At 41.2% G+C, this 26803-nt stretch overlaps 1 protein-coding gene across 2 annotated transcripts in view; it reads left to right on the forward strand.

Annotated features, from left to right (window-relative positions):
* Positions 1–26803, forward strand: part of NR3C2 (nuclear receptor subfamily 3 group C member 2) — a 189777-nt gene that overhangs the window by 157655 nt on the left and 5319 nt on the right. Inside the window, exons 4-7 of one of the 2 annotated variants that reach the window (XM_009101359.4) lie at positions 228–566; positions 960–1104; positions 16231–16361; positions 20003–20160. In XM_009101359.4, coding sequence (XP_009099607.2) covers positions 228–566; positions 960–1104; positions 16231–16361; positions 20003–20160 — 773 coding nt within the window. The remainder of the gene's footprint in view (positions 1–227; positions 567–959; positions 1105–16230; positions 16362–20002; positions 20161–26803) is intronic. The other variant, XM_050973779.1, reaches the window with a different exon arrangement.

Consider the following 26803-nt stretch of genomic DNA (forward strand, 5'->3'; position numbering starts at 1 on the left):
TGAAAACATTGAGTAAAGCAGTGAAAATGAGCTTAGAGGTGTCTTTTGGTCCTTTCTCCAGTGTGACAATGCTGCAGGCAGTGAAGCATTTCTTAAGGTCCTGTGCCTGTTTCACTTAAGAGCTTTGAGATTATACTTTGGCTTTCATTTCCTGTTCAAAGCCCAGAAGCCCAGGGTTTTGCTGGCTTTCTGTACTGACTTGGTTTTCTCATTGCTCATGTTCACAGCCCGGAAGTCCAAAAAGTTGGGGAAATTGAAAGGGATGCACGAGGAGCAGCCCCAGCAGCGGCAGCAGCCACCCCCGCAGAGCCCCGAGGAAGGCACGACATACATCGCGCCCGTGACCGAGCCCTCTGTCAACACTGCACTTGTCCCCCACATGTCTGCTATCTCACCAGCACTTACTCCCTCTCCTGTTAAGATCCTTGAAAGCATTGAGCCGGAGATCGTGTACGCAGGATACGACAGCTCGAAGCCGGACACAGCAGAGTACCTGCTCTCCACCCTAAACCGCCTGGCTGGCAAGCAGATGATTCAGGTGGTGAAGTGGGCAAAGATACTTCCAGGTAGGACCGTGAGTCATCTGCTGAGATGTCACTTCACTGTTTCTTTTAGTTCAGAGAAATATTTGCTTGGCAAATTGCATCATTAATCCATGGACTGTGTTGAGAAAACTGGCAACTGGGGGGTGTGAGAGATGATAGTTGGGGTTTTTTCTTATTTTATGTGAAGTTTGTTTCAAATATCTGTGATTGATATTTAAAAGCTTTCATTTTCAGTAATAGCCTCTTAAGGAGAAAACATGTTTTGTCACTGGAATGAAAAATTACGGGTTTTTTTTTTTCTGAATTGGGAGTGTTGCTCTTGTTTGTGAATACTGGAAAAGTACTTAGCAATGTGTTTGGTGATGGTTTGACCAGCCCTTGTAGTTCATGAGTATTTTCTGGTTTGATCTCCAGGATTTAGAAACTTGCCTCTCGAGGACCAAATTACTTTAATTCAGTATTCATGGATGTGTCTGTCATCGTTTGCCTTGAGTTGGAGGTCATACAAACATACAAACAGCCAGTTCCTCTATTTTGCTCCAGACCTGATCTTCGATGAGTAAGTATTCCTTAATGGCCCTTTTCAATGCAGGCTGGAAGGATTGCTGTCTTTATTTGGTTTTTCAGGCATACTTGCATTCTAAGAAAATTTCAGCTAATTCTGGCTTAAAAAGCAGCTGAAGTTTTAATTTTTTTCAGTGACTCACATTTCAATTGCCAAAGCTTTGATTACTGCCATCCACTCTTCCTTATGTATGGGGATGTGTTCTCAAACTGGGACCATCCCACTGGTTTGAAATGTGACCGATACACAACCACAATTTATAGAAAAGAACATTTTTTGGTATCTACTGGAGCTTGGAAAAATATCCAACTTCTAGGAAATGTGAATGTTTAAATTACTGGGGTTTTTCAGAGCAGTCATATAATGGTGCTTTTGTTAACAATATACAGCTGTTCAATGTGTTTTCTTGACAGTCTTAATTACCCTTCTTTGCGACCGTGAAAGAAGCCAAAATGTTTTTTCAGTAATGAAACATAACTTCTTTTATGATGAATTCAGACAAAAAGAAGGCTCAACCATTCTGTCTGAGTATGTGTTCCTTCATATTTTATGTTTGTGTGTGTTTAGTGCTTTGCTTTTGATGACTATAATTTAATTTCTGTTTCATTCTCCTAGTGTTTATTACAAGACAGTAAAGTAAAAAAATCTAAGCGAATGCACAGGCAGTCAAATGGGGCTTACATCATTTGCTTATCCCAGAAGACTGGGGGGCAGGGAGGGGTTAGATGTAAAAAGGAGACTTAATCAATAGGATTTAGGTGCACTTGGGGAAAAAAACACAAACCAGGAAAAGAATTAACAAAAAAATAACTTAGCACTTAATCTCCTGATGCATTTTGAAATCTTTTTCTTGGAAAAGATGCTTTGTCACTGTCCATCTTAATAGTCTGTCTTTGATTTAGGAATCCCTAAATATTTAATGAGTATGAGATGGGTCCCAAAGCAGTGAGCAATATCAAACAAGGATTGTTTGGTTTAGGGTTTTTTTTTTTTAAGAGGGAGAACTGGTGATTTACTTCATGTGGCCGAAAATGTAGTATCAGCCATTTTCCATGTTGAAAGCACCTCCATTATGACTTGAACATTAGAAAATTGTCACAGGGAAAAAAAAAAAATAAAGGTAACTGTAGCCAGAGGTGAGTGAAAATGTGAACTTTGAAGAGTTTAGTTCTCCTGGGGGAATGTAGACTAACAGTTCAAACACAAAAGCAGCTTTCCCTCATCTCAAGAAAGTCAGTCAGGGGGTCAGAATTTATTGGACAGAGAAATCAATCCTGCTTGCAAATAAAAGTGTGTGCATTGCTTGCTCTTGTTCTACTGCAGCTAGAAGCAACTTCAAGAATTTGAGATCAATTGAGAGTTTTATGCTACAAGCCTTGAAGATAGGTGCCTGTAGAATTATATTGAGGTTGAGGTAGGGATCCAGTTGCAAAAATGAGTACAAAATTAAAACATCCCAAACCAGATATGTAACTGAGATAGTGGTCTGGTCTCCTGTGTATTTGGCAATATACTCATTGGAGAGAGAAGGCAATTGCTTATAAATAGAGGAAAAAAAATATTGCCAGGAAATATAGGAGTGGTACAGGGCCTTTTGAAGTAGGTAATCAGGGCAAGAAATTTCCATGGAGGTGAAAGAGTAGGACATTTGGTGTTCACTCTGAAATAGTAATGGACACATCTCTGGAAAGCAAAGGGTTTCCTTTCACACACACTTTGCTTGTGTTTCATACTCACTGGGCATCATGGCAGGCATTTGTTCCAGGTTCTCACATTGCCACTCAGAATGGTGGTTGAGGCTGCATGTGGAGCCTGAGTTTAAGGCATTCTGGCAAAGTAAAGTTGTTGAGAATGTGCAGAGAGCCAGCAGAGATTGGCTGAGGTGGTCAGGGCTGATTGGGACAGTGAAGGACCTGATGATGCAATGTGGATTTAATTGCTCCCCTCAGCTTCCTAATGAGTTGTAGAAAAGATGAAGTCTGGCTCTTCACAGAGGTGCTCAGGGGAAGAATGAGAGTTTGTTATCCCAAGCTTGGAACAACACAGTGCCTCCTGGGCAGCAGGAGAAGACATTTCTGAACGAGATGGTGAATCAGCCGATCAGGTGCCCGGAGAGTCTCGGTCCCAGATGATGTCCAAGCCTTCACTGGGCAAAGCCCCAGGCAGCCTGCTTCAATGTCAAAATTAGCTCTGCAGGGAACAGGGGGTTGGACTTGAGCCCTCCAGAGGTCCCTCTCAAGCTACTGTTTTGTGATTTTAAGTTAAGAGATGCAGTGCTTTTCTCAGTTTTGAGGTAAGGCCAGAGATTACTTACTGGAATTGTACAATACAGTTCAGTGTAGAAACCATTCCCGTAATATAAAATACAGTACATATTCCTGTTCATGAAGTGCTTTGAAGCTTTGCTCTGAAATTGTTGTCTTACCTTCACTTTTTGAGTACCTTGAACTTGGAAATGTGCTATGTAATTATAAGCACTGGCCTTTGTTTCTGTGCCACACAGTTTATTACACCTCCTTGAGGTTTACTTGGTGAAACTTTCTGACTGCCCTTGGCATTTTAGAACATTTATTAATTGATGCAGAATTAAAGGGGATGCTTTACAATGCCTTTCCTTTTACTGGTTTGAGAGAGTTTAATTTCTGTTATCACCTGGCCAAGATTTTCTTGGTATTTCTTCATATTGTGTCTGGAGAGGTCATTTCCTGTTTCTATACAAGAAAAAATAAGCAATGTCCTTGACCAGGCCCTTGGTGCCCCAGAGGGTTCAGCATTTTCTTCAATGAAAATGAGTGAAAGTAGAAGTTGGCATTAGTGGAATTATGTGGCTTTGTTTTATGTTAAATGAATTTTCCGTTTACTCTTAACTACTGTGAATTAAAGGAAGTTGTAATGTTTCTGGAGGGCCATGATATATGATCTTGTTTTCTTTCTTGTTCTGAAGGCCTGTAAACAAGGCCAATAACAAATGAGGATCTGTATTGTTAGTAGCTGTTAAATGTAGTTTTGATTGTATAAATACAGGGCAAAATGCCTCCCTACTCATATGTGGTTTGATTTCCTGTTAGGCTTGTGGAAGGCTGGAAATATTTGTCTGCCTTCATTTAGTCATGCTACCTATCTAATTAAGTGTACTGTTTGTCTTTATGGTTCAAGCATATATTCCATTGATTTAATTGGGCTTAACTGAACATGAAGATTTTAACTGAGGGATAAGGAAATGGCTGCACAGCCTGTCACAGTAATGCCTAAAAAGCAGCCTGAAAAGAGGCATAAAGTAGGGTGTTTTGTGTTGTGTTTGTTTAAGTTATGGCACGTGCAGTTTTTAAATCCATTTCTTTTGTGTCGTAGTAACTGTGATCAAAATTAATATTCTGTAGATACAGCTTTGAGCTTTGGTTTTAATCCGCAGTAAATCTTTAGAAACCGTGATACACATGACACCACATAACTTGTTTTGAGGGTAAACACTCTGCTGCATATGGGATAACATTCAAAAAGTATTGTAGTTATGTTTGTAGGCTGCACAAACTCAAATTCAAGAAGTTGCAAAATTCCAAAATTAAGGTGGTCTACAAAATCATAGTTTAAGCCCTTTAGGTGATGCTTTGAAAACTGTATCCTTAACAAAACCCTTAAGTTATACTATCCCTTAATATTTTTCCCATGTGACTCCTTTGATCAGGTTGGATGAGATGTAAGGATTATGTAGTGAGAGACTCTAAGACATTTTTCTTCATTTGTTGTCACTGAGGAAGCCTTACCTTGAATGGATCTAGGGATTTGGGAGAACAGAGATATTAATGGGGAAGAATTTCTTAAGCCATGGGAAAAGACTGTCCCTAATTCAGGCCCTAAGCTCTGAGACTTTTCAGGTTCATCCTGCAAAAGTAACAGAAATCTTGCAAGAAAAGAAAAAAAAAAAATAGAGTTTGTTTAACTCAAGGGAGAGAGAAAATTTTTTTTTAAGATTTAACCAAAGACTTTAGCTTAAATTTTCTAATCTAATTCAACCTGAGGCAGGCACATGTGTGGATAGTCTAAGTCCAGAGCATTAAATGGGTAAAATCATACACAACTGAAAGTAGAAAACCAAGTAGTGCTGGCTGCAATGGGTGTAAGAACAAAGCAAGGGATGTCAATACCCCATGGTTTGTAACACCAGCTTATTTTCAGGGATTCTAGCTGAAAGTCTGCAAAATACTCTTTACTACAGGGAGCAGCCTTAAACAGGATTTCTAAGGCATGGTTCTGGAAGGTAGGGCAATTAGTTGCAACTTCCATGGCTTTTTCCCTTACTGGATGAATTAATCATAGAACTAAAGGCTACCATGACTCTTTCCCTGGCTGTGCCCTTTTGAGGGAAAAGTCCTCAACATTTTTGAAAAGAGGTGGTCTGACAGTTCATGTCTACAAGAAATGAGCCCAGCCTTTCAAAAGAAGGAGTTTTTCTGTCTTTGCAGTGCAGAAGTCAGATGCCTGAATTCTAGAGAAAGGCAAAGGGATGCTCCTTTTTGCTCAGGTTTTAACGGGCTCAGGCAGTTGCTGTCCGCCGGCTACTGGTGACAACATCCCAGGTATCTGCTTCCACCCATACATTAAGACAGGGCATTGGCTGGCAAACTTTCAGAGGCTCAGGAAGGAATAAAAAGCATTTACAAGTTCAGCACTGCCAACAGAAACCCAGCAGGAGCCAAGACACGGAATGGCAGGGATCCTCACTCACACAACGTGGGAAACCAGTGGGAGCGGTGGGACATGGGCTGCCTTTGGGGCCATGGCTCGTGCTCCCAGCACATCTCCTCCTCCCAGCTGGAAGCCAGAACTGCATCCCTCGTGGCAAGCTGTACTGCTGATCCATTCCTTCCCCTAAGGAAGACGCATGGTGGCTTCTTATTTCTCCTTAAGGCAAAAACACAGTTGATGGCATTGACAATAAATATTAAAACTCAAGCTGTGCTCCTACTCTAGATATTGGTTTGTGCTGGCATGAAAGCCCCAGAGGGACAACCCAACCCTGGAATTCCCCTACATGTCTTGATTTATTTTTTGCTTTTAGGTTTAACATTGTCTCTCTGTAGATTTTTGAGATTTTCTGTGGATTTTTGAATCTGCAGCTACTTCTGAAAAGACTGAAATTTCAAAATCATTTCCTATTTTCAACAAATCTACCCAAATTGTATTATTTACCATTCCTGGCTGTAAAATAGCAGTGATGTGGGATACTGAGAGAGTTCAGTGATGCTGAGACACACTGTGTGGAGACACTTTAGTACGTTAAAGTACAACATCAATATTTCAACAGTATTTTGCAAATGCACTGCATGACTAATGTGCTGTGTGTTTTCTTGCTCCTTTGATTTTTCTCGGTTTGTCATCTGTGGCAGAAAGAATAAATCAGGTGCAGAAGTGTGCAGGTTCTGAATTTCCTGGCCATTGCGCTTGATGCTTCCATCGTTTCTTTACCCTAGTCAAGGACTTGAGGGTTTGCCTAATGAAAACCAGCACTAGGCATTGTATAAGGTACCGAAAATTAGTGAACTTGAAAAACTGAGTTTAAAACCATTCACAGCCATTTGGATCAGTTATGTTGTTTTCCATCTCTGAAATAAATGTATTAGATCATATGCAGCTCAGTCCTTACAGTAAAAATGTTTCAATAGAAACTGCACTTTACTTAACATTATATACAAAATATTAAAAGCAGAATGTAGTGATGGATATATATTTATTTTTTTTTTAATATGTATTATGTAATTAACAAAGTTTACTACAAACTGATATGAACAGATCCTTTAAAACGTAGGATTTTGCTCCCATTAAACAAAAAAGGGAGTTTTGCAAGCACCTCTCATGCTATGCCTTTGGTAATTGCCCTGAGCATGAAGATTTTAAATTTAGAAGCAGACTGAGGTTGGTGCTGGCAGTAGATGAACAATGGAGAATACAATGTTCAAATGAGACAGCTGAGGTAGAGCAAACGAGGTAGAGAGGGGCAGGAAAAACAGCAGTAGAAGGGGATTTCTAGGAAGTTTTTGTGCTAGCATTGTCATGGGATGTGGATGGCCAGAGGATTTTATAACATTGAGGAAAGCCGTAAAATTAAATTAGGAATTACTGTGTAGCTCAAGTGAAACAGCTAAGATTGTATTAAAAAATACCTTCATTTAATAATTATGTACATTTTCTTAGTAAATAACATTTTCATTACATTCCTAAACTCCCTCCTAATATGCCAGTGGAAGCTGGGACCATTAGGATTTGGTGTTGTGTAAGGCAATGCAGGGATGCAGCAGCTTCTGTGTCCCCTTTCAGTGCTGAAGCCTGTAAGTCTTCCTGGTGTTCTGATTTCTATGGTAACAGCAGGAAGACAAATGTAATAAAATAAGCTGAATATTTAAAATCACCTTTTTTTAATTTATTTAACCTCATATATCTCAGGGCTTGGGGGGGAATAATTAGTTAAATCATCTGTGAATGGTGATAAAGCCAATAAGAAACTTCACTTATTGTTTGAATGATTACTTTTTTGCTTTTATTATGGCTGTTAACCCTTTTGTCTTCCCTTGCAATCTGCTAATCCTGTAGTTCCTAAATTTAGGTACATTTTTGTAATCTCTGTCATCTGGCCACCTCCAAATCCCTCATTTTCCATTATTATTGCCATAACCAGAGTTGGTAAGAGTTGTCAGTGTTTATTTTTGTTGATAAATTGTGTGTGCAGTCACTAGTCTTGTTAAAAGGTCAGCAAGCAATCCTTGGTGATCCTCCCTGCATGGTTTTTGCTTGCATGTGTTATTTTGGTGAGGAATACTGAATTCATGCAAAGTGTCAGTGCAGTGAAAAGTGAATATCTTCATCAGTAAATTTTTTATATACATTTTTACTACTATTTACTTTTTCATAAAGTGTGGCTCAATTCCCATCCAGAGAAGTACATAAAGGGATTTTGTTACATACCCACCCGACAGCAGCACAGACAAAAAAAAGAAATTTTGGAAAACTGCTGTCATACCTGTACATAATAGATGCAACATGCTTCAGCTAGATATTCCCAGTTTTTATTTTGGGCTCTTTTCTTTGTAAGCAGGTCATTGGTTGGACAAAGCAATAGATTCGGTTTCTTTGCATAAATTTCGAAAGGCTCTGCTTTTTAATGCCTCTATCTCTAAACACTTCTTAAATTTCTGAAGTGTTTTGCTTCAAACTGTGAAGGTTTAAAGGAAAACAGGAGATACTGTAGTTTTACAGAGATCTGTAAGAATGGGGAAATGTCAGAAACTGTCCCTCTAGCAGAGTTTGTCATCCTTTTAAGTGGCCAGAGAAAGTTTAAGATCAGGACAAGGGGCTTCTTCATTTGCCCATTCTAGCAATTACTTAGGTACTTTCTGAATGTGAGATTGCATTTGAACAGTTGTGCTTAATAACCCTTCTGTGTCTTTCTCTGTTACCTCTTTGAATACATTTATAATCTTGATATCTAAAATGTTCCGTGGCAGTTGCTTCTGCAACTTAATTATGCATATTTGTTTGTTGGAGATGTTTCTGGAGTGCTACTTCAGTCCTGTGTTTGCAGTAATAGTGGATATAATCCTTCTCATTCCATGCATGCCATTTATCACTTAGATCTCCATCAAGTCCTGTTGTTTCTTCTGTGAGCTGAAGAATCAGTGAGTCAGTTTGACTTCCCCTTGTATATATCTGCTAGTTGTCAGCTGTCCCTGGCCATCCTCAGCTCCTCCTCTCATGCTCTGTATTAATTCTGGGAGGAGACCAGACTGACACACTAGATTTAGAGCACAGTGGATCAGCACCAAAATTATAATTTCTGTCTTGCTCTCAACTCTTCTCTCACATCTTTGCTTTTTTCTGATGAATGCTGAGCAAACATTTCCAAAAGGCAGAAGCCCAAAAACCTGTCCCAAGTTACACCTTGGACTCTTTATTGTGATGTTTGTTATTTTGTATGTATGGTGGGAGACGATTATACTGTCTGCACTGTCCAGTCAGTGACTTTCACCTTCCATTTTGTCAGCCAGCCCCACAGACTTGCAGGATTCTTAGCAGTCTTTCACAGGCAGCTCTTGATTTCATCGTCTGGAGCCATCAGCAAGCTCTGTCACCTCCAGAGGTCTGATTTTTCTCATATGATGTATGAGCACAGTTCTCAGCCCAGGCCCCAGCTCTGTAAGACTTCCCTGGTAACCTCCATTACATGTGAGAGATGTCCATTTGTTATGACCTTTGGTCTCTTATTTTTAAGCTGCTGATAATCCACAAAGAGACAACCTCCTTATCCCCACGCTCTCTTTAAGAGCTTCCAGGAGATCTTTTTAATAGCTTTAAAATCCAACCCTGCCGTGATTGCATCCTCTCATACCTCCTGATGCAAGGCAGGTCCTAGACCAGTAATTACCCACGCTGGCACGCTGACAGAATTTATTGGAGCCCATACCCAAGCTGCATGCCCCAGTTTCCCTGTGTAGAAACCAGGGCAGGGGAGAGGAGGAGGAGAGGGTTGGTGTTTGCTTAGGTCTCACCCCATATGGCTGTGGGATGCAGCTAGACCTGGCATGTGCAAAGCATTTCCGTCGTGGAGATGTCGCCTGGATCCACCAGAGCGTCTTCGTGCTATCATCAGAGTGCTCTTTCAGATTCGTGAGACATGACCTCTCTCTGCCAGAGCTGTGCTGACTTTCTTCCCTTACAGCATGTTTATTTATCAATTCAGGCTCCTCTTTCAAAGGTTTTGCTTGATATAGAACTGGAGCTTACTAGCCTCTGGTCTCCAGTGCTCCCTTCCCACCCTCAGACCCATTTTAAGAAATCAGTCACGTTTGTCGCCTTCCATGACTTTTATAAGGGCAATTCAAGCAATAAGCTGCACAGCACAGTTAGTAGTTCAGCAATTCCGTATTTAAGTTGCTTTACAGCTCGTGGATGGATGCCATCTGGTCTTGGTGATTTATTACTATTCATTTTACTGTATTTTTTTTTTCCTTATAAACTCTCTTCTTCTCACACTTGAATCTGAAACTATTTCTCACACTTGCTTACTGAAAAGGGAGAGCCCTTGCTGGGCTCCTCTACAGAGAGCACTGATGCAAAGATTTTATCTAACTTTTCTGATCTTTCTCAAATGCTTCATTTTCATTTTGCTCATCAGTTGGCCCAGTGGATGTTCTGGCAGATTTCCAGCTTGTGATGGGTTCAAAAGAATCTGAGCATTAGTTTTTAGGGCTTTAATACAAAGACTTGCCCAATGACTTTACATTTAGACCATAATTATGCTCTCCTGGTATTGTCTCAACATAATTTTGGGACATCCACAAGCATTTTGGGAGGGTTTCTTCTTACTTCTGTCAATGTCTTAGAACAGAGGTTTGTTTCTTGCAATTGTGCCTGAATGTGGTACTGCTTTAATCTTCCTGCACATCGATGAGCTGTTGCTGGCATCTCCAAATGCCTCTCACGTGCACAGTGCTTGCTTCTGCTACTTCCCCAGTAGAGTTAAATATGAGAAAAATAAAAATTAGGAAGTAGTTTTTCTAAACTGGCATGAGAGGAAGACGTGTCTCAGTCAACTTCCAGAAAATGCCAGGCTTTGCGTGACTGCATGAGCAAAGTCTTAATTTTTGAGGCATTGTTGGCATAAAAGGAGAATTGCTGCTGCATGTGGAATATAGCAGTAATTTTGTTGATGAACCACTGCAAGTGACAATGAGCCCTGGCAGAATGGATGTATAAAACAATACCTAATGGGCACCTTTTCTGGCTCTCAATACATTTCTCTGATGAACTTTGAAATGGGGTATTTATTGCCATGTGTACATTATCATCACTTATTGAATGTGTTATTGAAAAAGCACTTTGGTAAAGGCATAATTATGTATTTTCTCATTTAAAACTGTGATTTGTCTCTTTTGAAATGCAAATGCAAACCAAAAGAGAGTATTTGGTATCAGCATTCTCCTAAGTGCATAATTAACTGTTAATACCAGCATATACTTTGGGTTTTTTGCTATTGATGTGCTTGGGATTTTAGGGTTACATAACTGGGTGATTATTAAGTTGGATTTTTTCACAAGTTCTCTGCTAGTGATTGAGAGCTGAAACTCTCCTTTGGCAATCATTATCCACAGGCTGTTGCCAATTCCTTCGTCGATAGGCATATAACAGGAGGACACTTGGCTGGGACTTTTAAAGCAGCTCTAAATTCCTTAGTATCGCTTATCCGGGATGGTATTCTCTAGGGTCACCATGATGATTTTCTTGTGAGAAAACTGATTTTCAGACTTGACTTCTATAAGTTCAGTTTAAAATTGCCAAGTTGAATTTAAAAATTGCCAATTGCCTGGGTGGCTAAAGGCCGAAAAATCGCAGCCCAATGTCTGTAGATCTGTTTTAATGTGAAACTATCTTCCTTGTCTGATTATCAGTGCTCACACTGGTGGTCCTGGGTCCAGTCACTATTTTGTTCTGGGTTTGGCAGTGCCCAAATTGGTGCAAAGTAATAGGCATTTTTACCTCCTTGGAAGGAGATGACTCAAGCTTTGCTTTAAGAGTCGAAGGCAAAGTGTTGAAGGGAAGAGGTTTTGTATCTTTCTGCTGTGGCTTGCAGACTAAGCAGAGATTAGAAAGTGCTGAATAAAAAATAAGTACTGAATGAAAAGTCATAATTGAATTTTGCCTGAATCCTGCTTGCATTTTGGCTTGGATTTTGATCAGTGTGTTAACTTAATGAGGCTGCTCCAGTATGGGTGACTTCAGTGGCATTTTTAATGGCTTCAAGATGGGACGCAGGTGTCTGGATGCAGTCCATTGAGCAGAGGGATGCTCAGTGTTTCCTGCCCCTGTGCATGGAAGAATTTATTCAGGTAGTGGCATTCTGTCACCACTGTTGGAGCAGAATACTCCCTCAAGAGACAGTTAGGTGTTGTGACAATAATATGTTTATTTTTTTCTTTCCCCAAGAACCTCAACACTTTTTCCAGTCAGAATGCCTTCCTAAGGCAGGTAAAATAATTCAGGCCAAGGGCTTTTTATGATTAGAGGGTTTGAGCCACTGAGTAGGGGTTTCTGTAATCCCATGTCCTAGTCCTTTTCTGTCTTTATCCTCAGTAGCTCTGCCTTGCCCTCAAGGTGTCTGGTGATGTTTTTACTCCTCTCTCTGTCAAGTTCAAACTGACTTCTTTTGGCATGAGGGAAAGCATGCCTTGGTTTTGGAGGCTTCCAAACAGGTTTTGACTTTCAAGCCTTCGGCAGGTTTTCTTATTGGGCTGCATTTGTTTGATTGGTTGTTTGTTTTGGTTTTGTTACAATGAAAAGTGCTTTCTGAAGGTGCCTAAAATCAATTTAATTGGTTGGAAACCTTCAAATGGATACAGGGTTTAGTCTAGTTAGGGAAAGGCTCTTTGTTATAAAAATGGAAATAGTTCTTACAGTGGTAAAAAGTGTGAAATCAGAAGACACAAAAACTATCTTTGACACCTGAGTTTTGCTGCAAATATTTATTGGTCTTTTCCTAAGTCTTTTCTGGGCTGCAGAGGCCTAGGGATGAACTCAGGTACATTTTAGTTCCTCTGAGGTGCTGTGAAAGGGGATGCCTTTGCCAGTCTTTTCTTGGGATTATCAGCAAGTCACTTAAGTCCTGATGAAACCTCAACACACCCACCACAGCTTTCCGTTTATTCACTTCTCTGTCTAATTTAGGAAGATGCCTTGTGCTGCAGCTTTGAATAGTACCCAAGAGAAAGTAAATAAAACGTGGTATCAGGTTTGGTTTGGGGCTGAGTTTCGCCTGTCAGTGAATATTTTTTGCTGTGTGGGTTCCTCTATTTGGTTACGGTCAGTTGAGTTGCAGTTTCCATCCTCAGTGAGGAGATTTACGATACTGGGCTTTATGATGACTTCATAAATGATGAGTTACTTATTCATAACAGGCTATTTCTCTTCAGCCTGCCTGTAGTTTCACAGGTTTTTATGTGGCTGCCTGGTTTCTGTAGAGATCACATAAGGGTATTATGAGATACATGGCTGGTTTGGTATTTAGGATGCCTTGTCTTAAATGGTTTCCTCAAACCATCCCCATCTCCTGGGTGACTGGTCAAATCCTACATACCTCTTGTAGCTGGGTGGCTCCAATGACAGTTGAGCAGAGCAGTGGAAACAGGCTGGTAGGAGCAATTGGTGACAGCAGTGGGATTGGCTGGGGACAATGGTGGGAATGGCTGGTGATAGCGGTGGGAACGGGCTGGTGGCAGCAATGGGAATGGCTGGTGGCAGCAATGGGAATGGCTGGTGGCCGTGGTGGGAATGGCTGGTGGCAGCAATGGGAATGGCTGGTGGCGGTGGCAGTGGTAGGAATGGCTGGATGCCCTGCTCATCCACAGGGCTGCAGGAAAGGTCAGACAAAATGTGAGCTGGGCATTACTTTAAGCCTGTAAGGAGACACTCGGGGAATTTAAGATGGATTAACTTAAGGTGTAAAGTTTAACACGTATTATTATGAAGGAGGATTAAGCTAAACTGAGCTAATGACACCACTTCTGAATGTGGATCCAAATAGCGGATTCAGAGCTTTGCCTCCACGCTTTTTGTTACTTAAATGTACTTACCTTCTTAAATGTCCCCATGAAGAGAGGTGCCCTTCTATTCCTGATCTCCGTTTTTCATGTTGAGAGGTTCAGGAGCTGTGTCAGAGGTGGGGCTGGGTTTGGTTGAATGGGATTTGCTTTTTTTTTATCCCTCCTTTTTTCTTTTTAATTTTTCCTTGTGATGGTAAAGGCATTTGTGATGACTTGATGGCATTTATTCTTAGCTGATGTGTTTGGTGAGGAAAAAAATAACTTTGCTCATGTTATGTTGACATGCCTTAATTTCTCTGTGCTTCTTCACTTTTCTCATATTTCTATTGCTTTATTTTGTTGCTGCTCTCAAAGTATTGGTTATCTGTTATGTCAGCATCTGAGTTTTTCAAAAGCTCTGTACCCTCTCATTCTACACAGTGTGGGATTGAAAACCAAATACAAAGTTGACTATCATAAACTCCCACAAAACACTTATCTTTCATTAACAGAGTCAAGAATTAACTAACAAAATTTTTAGTTGGTAATATTTTGTAAATAAGTAATAAATCAACTTAATTGATTTTTTTAGGTGGCAGACTGATTTCAAATAATGTGTTTGCTGTATATTAAACAAATCACTTAGTAACTCATTCTGTGCATCATTTTATCTTGCTACAAACAATGCCATCAGGTTTTCCTTGAGGGTAAGCCTAGAGATCAATATTTGTAAGTAGATTAAAAAATGAATATTTAAAAGACAGAATGAAATAACAAACCAAAAAAACTCTAGCTATAACTGAAATTCTTCTATTTAGGCAATCACATATAAGCAAAACAAGTACAAAGAAAAACGAAGGTCAGAAAAATTTGGATGTCAGAAAAAGAGCAATGTAATGTAAAAAATTGAGTTTTTGAGTCAACACTTTTACAGTTAACTTGCACAGAGAGTGTTTTGCCACCAAAAAAAAAAGGGATAAGAAACCTGAGACAAAACATCATAATGTTTTAATTTTCTTGCTGTGTGGCTTGTGGTATCTGATGAAAAGTCTGTCACTTCTCTCTTTAGAGGTCAAACAGAGATGGTGGCAGTGGCTTTATATTCTCAGTCTGGAGGAGCAGGAACAAACCTTGGTGTCCTGAAAAAGTAATGATGGATGTCATAGATGGCTCTTACTTCGAGTGCTGCTGTCTCTGGCCATCTGAGACACACTTCAACACGTAGAATTGAAAATACAAATGTCCTTTATTAATCATTCTCCTTTTGAGTTCAGTGTGTATTCCTCAGAGCCTCCTGGGAGCAGTCCATGATGCATAATAAAAACAAATACGTATGGCATTACTCCTACTATTAAATGTAATTAAAAAAAAAAAAAAAAAGAAGCTGGAAGTTCTTAGTCTCAAGAAAAGAGGGTGGAGTAGGGGAAAAGTGCAGAGCCCATCTAACAATGGGGAGTCCGCTTTATTAGTATTAAAGAGGAAAATGAAATTGCTCTGGCAGCAGTGCAATAAAACACCAGGAAGATTATGTCAGTCTTTGTTTGCACACAGTATGATTCTTCTCTTTCACCAGCCAATTTGTATATTTGAAAAAGCATTTGCTTGGTTAAAATAATGAGCTGAACTTCATCCAATTCCCCAATTATACAAAAAAAAGTGTTAGAAGAAATACAGACAATTGGTTTTGAGCAACTGAAAAAAAGAGGAGTAGTGGCCAAGGAACAGTTGTAGGACCTTGTCTCCATACCTGCATACACACGCACACACGCATACACAGACACACAGACACACACAGACATATATATATATATATATATATATATATATATATATATATATATATATATGTCACCGTTTCTGCTGAGACAGGCAGCTCTCAGTGACCCTTTTCTGTAGCTCCTGGGGTTTAAGATGGCAGCTTCAGAAATTTAACAAAATTCTAACTAATTCTGCCTGAAACTTGAGCAGGATAGGTTAGCCTAGGATTACTTCAGACAAGAGAGACAAGGTGGTCTGAAGTTAAATTTATGAAAGTATATGTAAAGATACAAGTCATGTATCCTAATTATTTTACGATTTAACCAGCAGAAGTCTGTGTTAATGAACAAGTTCAATTTTTTACATATTCCTTTTTTCCAGATTGTTTTAGATTACTAGTTTGGGAAAAAAACATATGTTTTTTGAATATTTCAGTATTTGAACAGGAGATGTCAACTGATGGGGAAGTGTATCATCTAGAGCATGCATTCAGTGGGTGTAGGTTCGTTCCCCTGTTGCACCAGCTCTGAGCTCTTCAGCAAGCACGCTTCCATCAGCCAGGGCAGAGCTGAACAAACACTGACAATTCAAATACGTTTTAAAACAGTTTTGCCACTTCACTAATCCCATCAGTGACAAAACTCAAATGATACTCGTTGCCGTTCCTTTTCTGTGGTCTGCCGGGTAGCAAGGCGAACTCGGCCATCCATCTAGGCAGCGTAGGAGCAGGGTGATCCCCCTGCAGGTTGTGCTCTCCCGTATTTATGCAGTGGATGTTGTTCCCCTGTCTCCGCAGGGAGCGGATGCGCCAGTCGGCGATGTTCGAGCTGTGCCAGGGCATGCACCAGATCAGCCTGCAGTTCGTCCGCCTGCAGCTCAGCTTCGAGGAGTACACCATCATGAAAGTGCTGCTGCTCTTAAGCACAGGTGAGTTGGGTCCGTGGTTATGTAGGAATGCTTGAAAATATTCCAGTTCACAAAGACACGCAGTGATTTTAACCAACTTGACAAAAGAGCCAAACTGTTTCCAGCTGGGCTGCAGGAATAAGCCTGGGTTTATGCCTTGGGGTTTATCTGCAGTTAGCACGGGAAGTGTCTTTGCAATTTGGGTGTGTCATGTGCATTGGAGGGACAGGAGTGGCCAGTGCATTGGAGGGACAGGAGTGGCCAGGCACGGGACTTTGACTCCCCTTTCCATAGGGGGACCACACCAACGGATGTGCCAGGCAAGTGCCACAGCTGTGGGGATTGATGGAAAATCCCTGGTAAACATTCAGAGCCACCAGGGTTTGACTGACTCAACATGACCTTCAGGATCAAAGGATCAAAAGATGTGCATTGCCTGTACTGCAGAGCAGGTGATCTTGTAATGCCAAGTGACTTGAGAATGGAAAGCCTTCCACAGGCCTCTGAAAGTTTAACAAATGACAGTGTGTGCTTCCTATTTTCTCTTGAGCATCATGCTTTGAGTTTTAAGACACAAAATTATATCATGGTGCTTGTTACTGCACTGTGTAGTAATTAGCAGATCTCTTGAACTCATCTTACTGAAAATATTGAAAACCTCCTGTCCCAGTGCAATTTTATAAATACACAGGCAGTTTGTACGTCACTTTTCCATCAGTAACAGCCTGTAAACCTGTAAGCAAATGTTACTCTGTGGAATCCTGCTCCTTTTTCTGGGAACAACTCAGTGATACCATGACAAGCCAGCTCTGTGGTTAAAGTACCTGCCTTTGAGAGGGGACATGAGGCTGTTCCTGTCAGAGCTGGAGGGCATTTAGTTCCTCTAACAGAAACCTCCAGGGACTGTAAGTTTCTTGAGCTCAGCCATCTCCATCCTTTCCCTGTTCCAACTGAAGCAGTTCCAGGTTGCTGGGATTGGGAGAGACACCACTTTTTGAGGAACCCTTTGTGTCCTGGCCTGCAGAGTCTGACCCCAGGTCCCACTCCACCAAGGGCTGGAAAAGGTCAGCCAGTGAACCCCGAACAGTGGGGAGGGGCTGTGCTCCAGGCTTGCCCTGAGGGGTAAATGTGCTTTTTTTTTTAAGGTTGTCACTCCTCCTGTTTCCAGAAGCAATGTGCTCAGGGAGGGTTTGGCTCCCAAAATGTTCTTGAGAGAGTGTCTGGACTTGAGATCTGCCTCTGCAGCATTTAAATCAGCCTTAAAGGGGAAGAATCTTTAGAAAAATAACCTGAAGGCATTCTAAAAATGCAGCAAAATGTCTTTAAGCCAGGTATTTATTATTCTACCCTCTGGAGACTGTAAACTAATGAGTTATTGCAAGAATCTGTTAGGTGAGATCAGTCTGGCCAAGTAACTTCAGTGAGTTGGGTCCCTTTCAAACACACACCATGGTCACTAGAAAACCTGCTAAAAATAGTTTGTTTTGGGAGAATCAGGATATTTACATTAGAGAGAGAGAAAAAGGCGAGCAAAATGGAAATGGAGGTGGTGATAAAACCCAGAAAGTGTCAAGTGAAGGGCAGCAAACCTGGTTTTGAGTGCTTGCACCTTGTACAGTCTTGTGACAGAAAACTCCAGGTTTGTTTTCATTTAAATTGTTTTATTGAATCATGTGATGAATAGAGTACAAGTTATTCTGAAACTTTCATGGCGACCACATCAAGGAAGTTTCGCTCCATTTACATGTGGAAGAAACCACACATTACAACTCAGTTGTTTTCTTGCTTTCCACAGACCATAGATTTTGGGAGCTTGCCAACAGTATTGCTGCATTTAATAAGTAAAATCAGAAACACTGGGCAAACCTCCAGAATTTCATGTTTTGCTTGAGTTCTCTTTATTTGTGGTCTTTCTTTCTTCCTTAATAATCTGGCTGGGGTGATAGTATAATAATTTTCAGACAGAACAGTAAAATACATAGTAGTAGATGAAGAAAGAGTGACTCTAACAGCCTGTAAGCACTGTACATATTAAAGGAACTGTAAAGCCTGTGCATTTTTTGTGAGGGCCACAGCATGCTCTGATGGCTTTACTTACCTTGATTGGTGCCTCTGTGTTCATTCACCTTGAACTGAATTTGTAGATTTGCTCCAGACAGTTTCTTTTATCTGTCAGCTGACTGAGAGGGTTTGGGTCTAGAATTTGAAAATTAAATGAGCATATGATATTTATATTATGATTGTGTGATATAAAGATATAATATTTACCAAGCAGCAGGCAGGTTGGTGTGTAACCTCCTAGGCTTTTTCTAAAGATTCTTCCTTGTCCCCCTTTCCAGCACTTGGTGGCCTCAAGTCCTTGCTGCTCTTGTGGTGGTACAGCTCCTCCTTGTTCCCCATTGCTAAATTGCTCTTGTAGAAACTGATGCTTTTTCTTAAAGCTTCTACTCTGGAGCCATTTAGGCTTAGTTGTTACATGCTTCTGATGTGATTTCAGTAGGATGGAGGGCAGTTGAAAGGGTTTAGAAGAGAAGGGAGTGTGTGAACAAGTTTCTGTCAAGAGGTTAAGTCAGGGTAAGCTGAATTGGAAGATCTCCTTTTTTTTCCTTTATCTTTTTAGTAGGTAACTTCCCATTTAGCTTAATCTGACATAGTTTTCTGACTTACTTAGGAAATAAAGTCACTCACATACAGACCATATTTTATTTTCCTTCTATGGACTATGCCTAAGAGATGCAGAGAAAAAAAAGACATTTGATGGTTAAGCAGTGTTCAACGAATTTGGACATTAAACCTCAGAATATTTTGAGTTATATTGAGTAATAACCCCTTTGGAGTTTTCATAGGGATCTGATCCTAATAAGCCATTCCTGTCTGGGGCAGAACCTGCAGGAGTGTTTGCAGTCTGTAAAGAAACAGGGCATTTGCTTGTGTAATCAGCCCTGCTGATACTGGTCATGATAAAAAGTATCAGAAAGCTGTGCTTCTGACCCATTTATAAATTCCATGATCATGATTCTGTCTCTGTCTGGCAGATGGAAACTTCAACAGGACACTAGAAATGCTTGCAACTGTCTGTCATGGTCAAGCACTGGGTCAGGATGCCTGTTTGGAAAACAGTCTTCTGTTCTGTGCAGAAAAATGGCTGTTTTATTCTAGATGCTATGCAGATGCTTGCTAACATTCAAAGAAATTTTAGATCTTACTTGATGGCATAAAAACGTGTCACTTGGTCTAGCATTTCTGCAGATTACAGCTGTGATTCTGTACCTTCTCCTCCTCTGCCAAGTGTGGGGAATCATTCAAGAATGATAAATCACGTTTTCAGCTTCTAACAAAATACTCTTGATCCATCTGCTTGGTTTTTATGTGGTTGGATTGTATTGAAAGCAGTTTGGCCATGAGGTTAGCATGTGTCGTATTTCTGAGATGTTATCTTGTCCTCTGCCGCAGCTCCTGCAATCACACATCTGGAGAGGATGCCTGAATCGCTTGAGAATCTGTGTGATGTTGTTGATCCCTCACCAATGTCTGTAAAATTACGGACCTTGCTTAAAGGTTTCATTCCTTCATCCGCTGACTGGTGTAACTGTTTAAGTATGCACATCAAAAGAATAAGCAATGCAGTTAATACTAATTTAAGACTGTCTTTTCAATGACAGTTCCCAAGGATGGTCTCAAAAGCCAAGCTGCATTTGAAGAAATGAGGGCAAATTACATTAAAGAACTAAAGAAGATGGTAACTAAATGTCCAAGTAACTCTGGGCAAAGCTGGCAGAGATTCTACCAACTGACTAAACTTCTTGACTCCATGCATGATGTAAGTATAACTCCTCAGGGAGCACAGAAAAGCAAAAATCTCTCCTTTAAGGTAAACAAATAGTCTTTAATTGTGCTAACTGACAGGGAGACAAAAAACAACCATATTCTTTTTGAAGGAACATCTGAGAGAAGTTGTTAGATGTATTTAAGAAGTTAAAATAAGAAAATAGAAGTCATTAAGGTGAAAGGTTCAGGGTTAGTGTGTTACACATCCAACATGCCTGATGTGCCAATAAACAGAGAATTCATTTGATGATCTTTTACAGCTGGGTTTGTAATACTGATGGCTTTAAAAGATGCACTGAGTCCTTGAAGCCATCCTGGGTGTTCGAAGCTTTGTTTGAACTTTTCAAGTGGAAGATTCCTTGTTGGGTTATTTCTGCCACTCTCCCTTATTCCAGCACAAGGTGTTTTACATGTTTCAGGTGTGAGATGTGATGAATGACATAGGAAACTAAAAGTTTGGTCTCAAAGCACCTGGGCTGCTGATGCCTCTGCCCAGAGTAATAGAGTTGTTGTGGTAGGTGTGGTAGATTCCAGAAGGGGTGTCCATAATGTTGAACTGTTTAGCTGGGAGCAGCCTGGTTCTAGCCAGCATAACACTAAGTGCAAAATTTACCTCTGCAGCAGCAGGGCTGTATATACTTTAACTTGCTCTGAGGGAGCCTGCAGCCTCTGCAGAGGGAACCAGTGACCCAGCTGGTAAGGTCTCCTCAAGCTGAGGAATTTCCTAGTGCCCCCTGAGAACCATCCCATTGCCTGGGCCAGCAAGGCTGGCACCCATCCTCTCTGAAGCTGTGTCATGGTGCAGCAAGTGATGGGAGACTCCTGGGGACACTGAGAGTGACCTTTAGCTGTGTTTGGGTACATGAGAGGAGGGCTCCCAACATGCTCATCACCCTCCCAGTAAAATCTGGCAAACTGCAGCAAAGCAGAAAAGTGCCCTACTCCATCCTGGCTGGGTTGGGGTTAGGGAAGGATCTTTGCTGCACAAGAAGCTACAGCACTTGCTTTCAGAGCCTGCATACAAATGTGTGTCTTTGTACTCAACTGAAATTTCATTTTGCAGAGATGGTACAGTATGGTGCACTTCAGGTCATATCGGTGTAAGAGCCTCAGGTCTGTTTACAGAATGTACATATGGAATTATTTTTCAAATATTGCTCTGTTGTTCATTAAAACATTGCAAACCTTAGTGGGAGGCAGGGGGAGTATTATTAGTACTGCAGTAATAGCTCATTCTTCAGAGATCAGGTTTCACTTGCTCAGTGCCAGCAAAGGAAGTTGTAGTGTTTTAGTGGAAAAAAAAAAGGGATGGGTGATAAAATCATTTGCAAGAATTCACATCTGAACCTCGAGGCAGCATAACAAACCCCTGCATTTATAGAGTTTTCCAATCCTCTTCAGGATAGGCGGTGTCTGATTTGTTGCTGAAATTGGAGTGTTTGTGCGGTTAAGGTGACTGGATGACAGGCTCATGCTTACTGAGAGCGCTCCCATGTCCTACAGACATTTTCCAAAACACAGCATTAACCACTGGGAGCTGAACTAACCAGAGGAAGCAGGCTGCTCTTGCATTTTATTTAATTTTTAATTAAGCTATTTTTGCATTACTTTTGTTTTAATAGTCAAAGGACTTTTTAAAGAAAGTCCCATTGTCAGCAATCTCTATTAGAAAGGCTGGTTGTCTCCACAACAGTGCTTCCTTTCAGAGATGATACTAGAGACTTGTTCAACAAGGGCACTTGTTTATTTTTCTCTTTTAAACATTTTTTTTTTTTTTTTTGCTTTTTGGTTTTTGAAATCCATCAGAATTAATTTAGACTGGTGATAATATTAATGAGAAATGAGAATTAATATTCTCTCCCCACTGCCTGTTAGTGCAGAATTTCTCCATTCAGTCGACATGAATGCAAATTTTCTGCTCGGTTCCTTAGTCTAGGAGGAACGCTTCCTCAGCTGTCACCTATGTATCTTTAACTTATCCCATTATAATTTCAGAGGATCAGAATATATTTGGTGCTGGGCAGTCTAACTGGAGCTGAGGCCCCATGTTTACATGCTGCTGTAGTCTCAGCATTGGCATTTTCAGTGCAAGCCTGAAGGGGCTGGTGCACAATCCGTGCTTATCCAGCCCTCCTGCTGTACCCAGCTTGTCCATCTGAGCAGAGCAGCATCTCATCACTCATGGAATTCACTCTACCTGAGTGTAGGGGCAAGCAATAAAGAACCCTGCTCTTTTGCACCTCCAGACTTGCTTTCATTAACCTCATTTATAAAACATCTGTCTGAGGAATATATGAAATACAGTGTGTGGAAATGTCAAATTACAGTATGCTTGGCTTATATAATATGAGGAAGGAAAAGAAAACCCAAACAAGATGGTTTTACATTGCTCAGTATGCTAAATCATTCATCCACACAGCAAACATATGTGCAGGTAGAAAAGCGCCAAGCTGAGGAAATAGGAAATTTTCAAGAAGGCCAGGCAAACACTTAAGTATTTGAAAATATCAGCAACTTTATTTAATGATCCATAAAGCCTCAAAGCACCTTAAAAATAAGAGATGGAAACCCATCCTGGGCAAACAAGATGAACAGGGTTTTGTGCATGTGCACACCTGTGCTGGGCCTCTGGAGCCTGCCTGCAGCCTGCCCTGTCACTCTCTGTCTGTGTAGTGCCATGTGGAAGCCGTGGGTGCTGAGGCAGCAGGATGTGGGTTAGTGGTGAACATGGCAGTGCTGGGTTAACAACTGGAATCAATGATCTCAGAGGTCTTTTCCAAACGTAATGATTCTATGATCCTGTATTTCCTTCTTGTAGGGATTGCATTTCTCTTATTTTGGGTGGCTCAGGTGCATCCTGTCCTGAAGAACCACAGTATAGCAAGGACAGCGCCCCCCTCTACCTAGACCCCAAAGTTTTGGTCTTGTGCCTGTGAATGGCTGTGGGCATTTCAGGGAGAGATGCACATGCAGCACTTGGATGGAGGTGAACTGCCTGACAAACACCCTCAGGAACATTAGAAACAGATGTCCTGCACATGGTATCAAAAACTTGATCTGGATCCTCCTCGGCATCTCCTGTTGGCTTTGGCAGGAGGGGCTGCATCTTGCATGGCAGGCCTCATTTCATATAGAGACTGTGTAGTGTATGGTTAGGCAGTTTGCAGAACAAAAGCTGAATTTGGTTTCAATCTGGCTGATACTAAACAGGCTTTGAGTGAAGAGGGCTTTTGTTTCAATGCCATGACATTAAACCCTAATGTGAACCTTCCCCTTGGCAAGGCAGCGCCCTGCGCTGTCATTTGCTTGTTGACATTTTCTGCCAAACAAAAATAAATTCTTTAAGGCTCATGCTGCTGAATAATTAATTTTTTATGGTTCCTGAAGGGACTACTTTATAGCTGAGGTGGATCTTTCCATAGGCTGAGAGCGCCAGGATTTCACTCGCTGAAAGAGCTGACAGTGGGAATAAGGGCACGGATCCTCCGGGGGCAGGGTTACACGGGATGCTGTGCTGCATTCAAATGCCCCTCTGCAGGTTCCTAATCCAGCAGATACAAAGCTGCAGATGAGCCCCTCAGCTGTCACCAACACCTTTGGGTACACTTATTTCTGCTACTGATCTGCCCAAGCTGTGTCCCACAGACGATGAGCAGTTTGGAGCCTCATTTCGGTCCCAGTGCCTGAATTCTCAGGGTGAGCATTTTCTCTGTTTAGTGAGAGGATAGATCCAGCCTCTACTCCCAGAGCAGCAGCGATGTGGGAGTGTGCCAGGTGTATGTTGTGGCAGCTAATATGCATCTGTCAAGTGAGAAATTGATTCCCAGCTCCCTAATGTAGACAGAAGCTACACTGAGAGTTGTCTTGCTCAGTTTGTGATGGTTGGCTCCCTCTTCCTTCACGTTTGTTGGGGAAGGGCAGAACCCCGCTACTGGTGAAGAGCAAAGGAGTCTTGGCTCAAAGTTTGTGCTGGCCAAGGGATGAGGAGGGTTCATTGCTGTGGGATGCTGTGGGTGCATCTTCCAGGCACAGGACACAAGCTGAACTCAGGCTCCTCTGTGGCATGTCCAGGTGTCAGGTGCTGTGGTTTGGGTGTGCACGTGGTTATAAAGGAAACCTGAAAAAATGAGTGCAGTTCCTCAGATAAATACATCAGTCTAGGCAGAACCAGGGTCCATGTTTGCTCTGCCAGATACTGTTAGTGCCTAATCCATATGTATTTTATCCACCTTTTACTCCTTTCTAGCATGAGGCAATTTCTCTGCGTAGGTATAACCAGAGGCTTTATCCCTTGGTCTTCCCTTGTACTGCCTGTGATGGTGGAAGGCTTTACAAGGCTTTACTCTTGGGTTAGAGTTCAGGATTTCCTAGGCAGCTAAGAACTGGCCTCTGTGGGTAACCAAAGGACATATGGATCTCCAAGAATCAGCCTGTAAGCCATCCCAGAGGGAATAACTTCCTTCCTGAGCCCTTGGAGTAACAATTCTTTTACATCATGGGATTTTCATAGGACTGGGAGTAAAAACAAATATAGTGGTAATGTAATAATGAAGACCTGCTTGACAGTGGTTTTCCTTAGCCTTCCTAGTTGTTGGAGCAGGAGCTTTGTATCCACTGCATGAAGTGGAAAAAGCAGGAAGGGACAGTAGTCCTAAACTCACCGAGGGCTCTGCTGTGTAAGGAAGGAGCTAGGAGCAGGGACCCATTCCTGAAAGGGACAGAAATAGGCAATTTGTAGTGTCTTTTTTTTTTTTTTTTTTTTTTAACATAGGAGAACATTGAAGTTTCTGACAGTAATAGCTGTAGCTAATAATAGGAAGAAATTACTCAGCATTGTGTTGTTACCCTACTGCTGTCTTAATTGCTGTCTCAGTAGGCTTAATCACAGAGATGCTCCTGGTAGAGAAGTGACTGAGGGCTTTCATACCACACTCAGAGATTCTGAGAGAATTTGGTGAAAAAGAAGCACAGAAATGTGCACCCTTGCAAATCCAATGTTCTTACCATTTCTGGAAATGCAAAGGCATCACGGTGAGATTTCCAAACTAAAATAAATTCTTTTAGCTGTAAAAATGGGGCAAGTGCTCAAAGGTCACTTTAACTGTATTAACTTCAGGGACTTCATTAAAGGATTCATTTTTTTTAATTATGAAGAACAGTATGCATGAAAAAGTCCATTTTATACACACCCCACCCTAATAACAGAAAATTACATTTGATTAATACTCCTATTTCTCAGAGGTGCTCAATACAGCATACAAATGCAAAAATTGATTAAGTAAAAATATCAGAATTGCTAAGACTGCTGTAGCCCTGAAAATGTTTGAAGTGCAGCACACTGCAGGGGTAGCGATGAGAGAATTGGGAATTGTTTTAGTTGTGGCCTTAACTGCACTGCCAAGCTGTAAGGCTTCAGAAGTGTGCTTCAGCAGCTGAAATAATTGAGATTGTAGAATCCAGGATGTTTCTAGTCACCACTGCACTGCTTGTGCAAACAGCAGTGCTTTCACTCTCACTGCTAAATTGGAGTTGTCTGTCACACTGCTGGACTGGGAGAGCTCTCAGCTTTTCCACTATAAACCACCAGAGGTAGAGGGTAGAAGTGGTCAGCTAAAGTGTAGCCAGGAGTTCTGAGAGCACAGGGATTTTACAAGGCTTTAAAGAACAACCAGGAGTATATTTGATCTTGGGAATTCATAAGGCACGCTCAGAGGTGCTGGATAGCTCGTGTTACCTTGCTTGTTACCTGTGGTGACAGTCACTGCAAAGACAGAGCTTGTGTGTTCCAAGAGAAAACAAACTTTTTTATATCCTTACTGAGGAGGGAATTTCTCTTTTAAAGCAAAAGACCATCTAAATTATTTACCTGTTACAAATCAAAACTCCATCAGACAAATGTTGTTTGGGATGCAGAAGCAAGGACTTACATTTCAAAATTAACATTGCCTGTGGGACTTGAGTTTTTCATCCTTTCAGTGCATCCTCATGCCAAGGCTGCTGAGCTGGCAGGGGGCTGGTGCTTTTGAAAATGCAGGGGAGCGCACCTGCAGAAAACAGCCTGCTCATGGCTCAGCTCTTGGTCTCACAGCTTTATCTGTCTGACCTTAGCACAGTGTTTACATTTTCGTACTTCTGAGCCAGCTTTCAATTCTGTCACATTTTTCCTCTTTATTTTAAATTAATGCTTTCCTAGTCCCAAAAAGCCATGCACCTTTCAAGGCTGGAGTTAAAAAGATCCTGACTGCAATCCCGTGGTCCTGGTGACACATGGGGTCACAGGTGTGACACATGTGCTTCCCAGTCCTCCCTTTTTCTTTAAGTGAATTATTGTCAAGTGTGTTAAAGCTGATAGCTTCAGAAAGTGGAACAAAAGTTTTAGCAGACTAAATAGGCATAGAAAATGCATTATTATCCTTAGGACTTCAACCAGAGTATGACATGATGGGAAGGTTCTAGGGATTTTCTTTTAAACTGTTGTGCAAACTTAACCATTCTCCTCTGCGGTGAGATTTGTAGTGTGCTGTGATCATATCCATGATCACATGCTGGGTTTCACCCACTGGACTGCTGTCTTTTTCATAGACTAGAGTAGATTATGCTTCCTTCATTAGTGTTATTTTTAATTTCCCCTGCCT

The sequence above is a fragment of the Serinus canaria genome, chromosome 4 (genome assembly GCF_022539315.1).
Source record: "Serinus canaria isolate serCan28SL12 chromosome 4, serCan2020, whole genome shotgun sequence".
Classification (NCBI taxonomy): domain Eukaryota; kingdom Metazoa; phylum Chordata; class Aves; order Passeriformes; family Fringillidae; genus Serinus; species Serinus canaria.